This window comes from Neomonachus schauinslandi, chromosome 12, assembly GCF_002201575.2.
Source record: "Neomonachus schauinslandi chromosome 12, ASM220157v2, whole genome shotgun sequence".
NCBI classification, from domain to species: Eukaryota; Metazoa; Chordata; class Mammalia; order Carnivora; family Phocidae; genus Neomonachus; species Neomonachus schauinslandi.
The window spans coordinates 37200256-37206255 of record NC_058414.1 but is presented as its reverse complement, the minus strand read 5'-3'; the positions used below and the strand labels follow the sequence as shown (position 1 = coordinate 37206255).

The 6000-nt window shown below is 30.4% G+C and overlaps 1 protein-coding gene across 1 annotated transcript in view; it reads right to left on the bottom strand.

Annotated features, from left to right (window-relative positions):
• Positions 1-6000, bottom strand: part of CASD1 (CAS1 domain containing 1) — a 49647-nt gene that overhangs the window by 20452 nt on the left and 23195 nt on the right. Inside the window, 6 exon segments of the mRNA XM_044919904.1 lie at positions 179-268; positions 1314-1525; positions 1528-1735; positions 3356-3570; positions 4689-4812; positions 5245-5289. Coding sequence (XP_044775839.1) covers positions 179-268; positions 1314-1525; positions 1528-1735; positions 3356-3570; positions 4689-4812; positions 5245-5289 — 894 coding nt within the window.

Sequence of the window (6000 nt, the reverse complement as noted above, 5' to 3'; positions counted from 1 at the left end):
ATACCTTCTCAAAGAGTTGGGTGGTAGGAGAAGAATGGGAAGGTATAATGACTGGGTGGGAAATAAAACAGGTTTCTAAAGGTGGAGAATATAAAACACAAAAGAGGTGATGCCCTGAAAGAAACAGTATAGTCCCACCATTTCCTATGTCTTCTGAACGTAAATTCAAAATACTTACTGTACTTGCTCCAGAGATATGATAAATCAGAATCACAAGCTGCATCCAGCCTTTCCATTCATCTGTTTGTTCTCTATTTAACACTTTAGTCTGTGGAAAAGAACCAATGTCTGTTTTAAAATTCACTATGAAGCTATTATTAAGTAAATTTTTTTTATAGGATATAAAGCTAATGCTTCTGTCAAAAGAAACTTGGGGGGAAAACAATTAAAGACTGGCATTTGATTTGATAAAAGATATAATAAAACTATTTAAAATACAATATGAATTTGAAGATTAATATAGACTAAAAGAGATTTTAAATATCTAAGTTGCTACTCATGGTTTTATATTAAGATTACATTTATATTGTGACAGATATGTTTGTAAAACTAAAAAATGGCATTTTATAATTTTCTTTAAAAGAATCTTAAGAGTTTCAGCTGGAAAAGACCTTATAGTTCTCTTACACTTTAATGTGAAAAAAGGGTCTATTACTATAGTTTATTTTCCCAAGGATATTCTCACTGGAGATTAAAAAACTGACTAGTAATCCTCATATGAGAGTTATTTCTTACAATAGAGTTTATTAATTCAAATAAATCATGCCTTATAAAGAAGTTGCACCAATACTCTAAGCAATTACAATAATTCTAAAATAGGAAATTCAGAATATTGTAAGCAGTGCCCACATTATTATATACATTCGAATTTGTGTGTATACTTGTCTGACCATATAAATATATAAATATAAAATGTGCATATAGGCATTTGTTAATTATATTTTTAAGTTACATTTTTTTTCACTTGATATAAGATAATAGTATCTCATGTTTGCAGACCATTATAAAATTGGGAGCATCTCCACTTTCTCCATCCCCAAACAGGCAAAAGAACACTAAGTTATGACATCTTTTTCACAGATCATTATTTACCAACTTTTCAACAATCTTCACATGACTCTTTGAACTTTTTCCAAACTGTTTCAAAAAAGCAACTGTTAAGAGTCCACCAGGCAAAGTACAACTACAATATCCCTTTGTATTCTATATACATGTTTGAATATTCTGGTATGATAAATGATATTATTTATTTAATCCAGAGTTTATAATGAGATAAAAAGGATAACATTAGCTAAAAGGAAAATGACTCTTACCTCCTTAGTATTTTCATTGTAAAATACTCCCAAAACCAAGATGTAGATAATTGGAATAAAGAAAGTTGAATGTGTATAAAATTTATTTTCCTTCATAAATAGATTTGCACGGTCACACATATAGAAGTAAGCCATTATCAGGCCAAGTTTGCAGAAAGACTGTAAAAGTATTTCTAATGGAGACACAGGGGTATTGATAATATTTTTTTTTCCTCTCCACTTTCCAAATCAGTACATGTCTTATTCTTCCGGTGAGCATTACGATGGATTATATAAAAAATTAAATATCCGATAATAGATAAAGTGAAAAAACAAGCAGCTAGCTTCTGTATGAGAGTAAGAGGAGGCCGAGGTTGACAACAGGAACCATCTACAGGCTTCAAAATCTTATTGCAATACACGTTCATAAGAATCATTGCACTCTGTGAACAAATCAAGTTATTTGGTTATTATCTTGTCAGTAATATATCTCGCATTAGATTTTTCTCTTGTGAATACTACTGAGTTTTCAGCACCGAAACCAAAATACCTTTGTACTTTTTGCTACCATTTCCCAAACACTCATGCAAATAATGGTATTCCTTCAAGCTGTAATAGCCAGTTCAGGGTTTTTCAAACTTCTTGGACTATGATCCAAAATGAAAGATTCATTTTATAATGTGACCCAGAACACATATATAGGAAACAATACCTCTCCTTACTAGTTGGAATGCACTGTGACATTTTTCTATTCTATTCTTTTAAAAAAAGAAATACCCATTTCATGGCTGCTAATGGGCCATGACCTTTGGTGAAAAAAATACTGACAGATGTCAAAGCCCAAAGAATTTTAATTAACAGACTTTCAATACAGAAGATACCAGGATACTTAAGATAGAGTCCCAGTCTTTAGATGTAAAAAAAAAAAAAGATGTAAAATTACTGGCACCAAAGAAATCACTAATTCTTAGCTAACAATATTTGTAATTTGCTTTTCATTTCGTTTACAGTTTATGGACCACTTAGGATTCTAATGTTTTAAGGTTTCTAATATCAAATAAAATGTGGAATCTTTAATATGGTTTCATTATAATAAAAATCTTCTAGACAAGCTGCCAATATTCTGTCTAGTTGAAGTTCAATCAAATCTAGTTTTATAAAAATTTCATAGTTTAGGCAATTTTGGAACTCTAAAATGATCATATTTTTTAAGCCTAAGCATTTAGAAAGACTCAACTATTTAGAAAAGCTCATCCTTTTAGCCCTGTGACTTCAGGAAGTTCTCTACCTGGCATTCTTGAAGATACTAGCCTACAAACTCCAGCCTAAGGTTCTTAACCAGTTCCAGGGTCCACAAAGCCCCTTTAAAGTCTATGGAGAACCATGTCTGTGAATATGCAAACACGCATTTTTCTGCATGGAACAGGAATAGAATCATTGCCTTTTACTGAATAGTCAAAGGGGTTATGTGATCCTCAAAAAGATTCTGCTTTATAAGAAAACAATAATATCTGTTGTACTGTGTGCGAAAATTTACAATTAGGCAGTTCTCTTTCTTATTTGACCTAAAATCCCTTTCCATCTGTCAATCTGGATTTGCTCAGTAACTACTATGCACTCTGACTAATACTTAGGGTTTAAGAACTATAAGGAAATAATAAAATGATTCCACATATTTTAAAAATGTGTGCTTCACAGAAGCTTAGTCTTATAAATTTAAGGCTTAAGGTAAAGAGAACATAAAGTAATAGTTTTTAAATATGAACATGCTGAGAACTTATAAGCTTCTTAGGAGATAAGGTATATTAACAGTGACTAGCACTCAATAAATGAAGTTTCATTTCCTCCCTTGCATAACTTCTTCCCCTTTTTACTAAAACTCTAATATATTCAGCGAGGTAATAGAAAGCAAAATTATGTGTAGATATATGTTTAGATAGAATAACTACAAGTAATTAAGATTGCAATAAAATAAATTATTTGTTACCATATTATAGTGATGTATAGTTATAACCAACAAGATATTATAGTTTCTATCTTCTGACAGATACAAGAATTCTTACAGTTTCTCTGCTTGATTCAGGGAGATGTAAGCCATCCAATGATTCCATGATGGTTTCTTGAGCAATTAATTTAGAAACACTGAACATCTTAACATTTGATTTAGAATTTCTGGTGCTACTATTCAAAATACTGACTGCAGCTTCATTGTAGGCATCTATCTTCTCATTAGTGATCATTTTCCTATTTTCACTTAATAGATCTTCATAAACAGGATCTGCACGTGAAACACATATTTTTAAAAACACATTTAAAAAGTCCCTATTGGTAGAAATTGTGATCATGCAAGTTAGTTGATTGCATTTCATATTTTGTTGTTAAAGTTCAGATGCTTTCAATCAATCAATACCTCCTTCAAATTTAAAGAATTTTCATCCCTTTTTTCTTTTATGTACACAGCTTTCAGGAAACATTTTTATGTTCTAGCATGTCTTAAGAGTTTAAAATTTGGGGATGCGGAGTTCTACTGGGCAATGGAATTTAAAACTGGACTGGGGAAGACTGCCTAATAAAGAGTAGCAGTCAATCTTTTTTTTTCTCCTGTCACTGCTTTGTTGACACAATTAGGAAGTAGTATTATTGAGGACCAAGGTCCCTTATCACTTACTATAAATAATTTAATTTTTTCTCATTTTAGTAAGAGAAGGGTTAACGATGAGCCTATAAATAATATAGATTGCAGAACAGATTATCACCACCCTTGTTGTTCCACTCAACTTGACATTCAATTTGGAAATAATCATAAGAATTTCTGACAAGCAAGTTGAATTGTTAAAATATCCAAGGCAATTTCATATTATGGTAGGCATTAAATAATGGACCTTCAATAAACTCCTCAAATGACTTGATCTAATGTCAACTTTCTCTTAAAGAATTTCATTACCAAGTATAAACTAGATGGTATGATTTACATATATTCTGTCAATTCCAAAGTACATTCATTTACTTCCAATGAGTCTAATATTATGAAACAGACAATAATTTTTTCTATATTTCCCAATTACAATAAATATACTTTGTAAGAAATAAAATCAGACCTAAACATCTCATTTGCCTTCGAGAACTTATTCTCTTTGTTATATTCTACAGCCATTTTATATACAGAGGCTCCTTGAAGGATATGTTTATTTATTATTTATTTTTACTTATTATATTTATTTGTCTGTTCAAGTTCAGAAAAGGAAAGCAAATAACTCAAATTATTCTAATTCTGCAATCCTTATTTCAAGATTTATTCTCACAAAGGAGTAATTTTGCTTCTTGAAACAGGAGACAATAAAAACCCATGCCTCAAAATATATGCAAAATGACATTTGTTCATTACTCATTCCTTACCTTGTAAGACCCAATAAACATCACTAGTCTTTGCCAGTTTTTCTAAAAGTGGTGCTATAGAAGTAATGTTCATTTTATATTGGGAAAGCGCTTCATTGCTACCATTGTGAATCTTGATAGACCACTAAGAAGTAAAAATTAAGCATTAATTCAGTATTTATCACAGAAAAATTATAATTTACTCTATTGTAACAGAAGTTATTATTTTAAGATAATTCCCATTTTTATTCAACATTAGAATAAAATTTGGTCAAATTATTTCATGAAATCTATGAAGGTAATTAGAAAAAGCTGATATAAAATTAGACACTCAATGTATAACATTCAAGAAAAATATAATTTTAGACATAAAATAATATTGACATTTAACACCAAGTTTATGAAGTTCACTCAGATTTTTTTCATGATAATTCATCAGCCTCATTAATTATAATAGAAGTGGGAATTGATACCTAAGTACAATCAAGAATTTTATTTAACATAAGTTAACTTTTTCTTAGCATGTCCTTAAGTATGAAACAAAAATCATCATGTAAGAATATAGATAGTAACTTACTGTGGCAGCTCCCGCTACAATCACATGGGGCTTTGCAACAGAGTCCTAAAGAAAGAAAAATCTTTGTCATAATGTTCTATCCAGTTAAGGGAATTAATATAAGTAACATCACTTGCTTCTTGCCTTGAATTTAAGTTTTTCCTTCTAAATGCACTTTAATTTTCTAGAATTCCTTACTGGATTCTTGTTATATAACAAGATGGAACATCCAATGCCTAAAACCTTACATGGTTATGTGGTTAAGAGGATGGCATGAAGCTGGTATGTTTAATTCTTTGATGTTCTTAAAAAAAAAAACCCAATCACTAAAATCTAATATGGCCTAATATTATCCTGAAATCTGAGTAAACTGTTTATAGAGTATATTATGGCAGCAAATTAAAAAAAATATCCATGGAAGCCAATAGGGTACATGGTGTAAGTGTTAAATAAAATATAAGAAATGTCTTTGGGAAAGCTAAATCCAATACGTATTTAACAAAATACTGACCAAATGGAAATCATCCTATTTAACAAATCCTGACCAAATGGAAATTGTCCTACTACTAATATTACCAATTATATAGTACTTGGTAATTTATTAAGTTCTGTTAAATTAGCTTATTTTAATATAGATTCTTACCACTTGTGATATAGGCAAGAAGATATTATACATATCCTATAAAGTTAAGCATACAGACTCAGAAAAGTTTACAGGGTATTGCTGCTGAGGCCTGGTAGGAACAAAGCCAGAACTTAAGTCTTGTGACTCCTGAA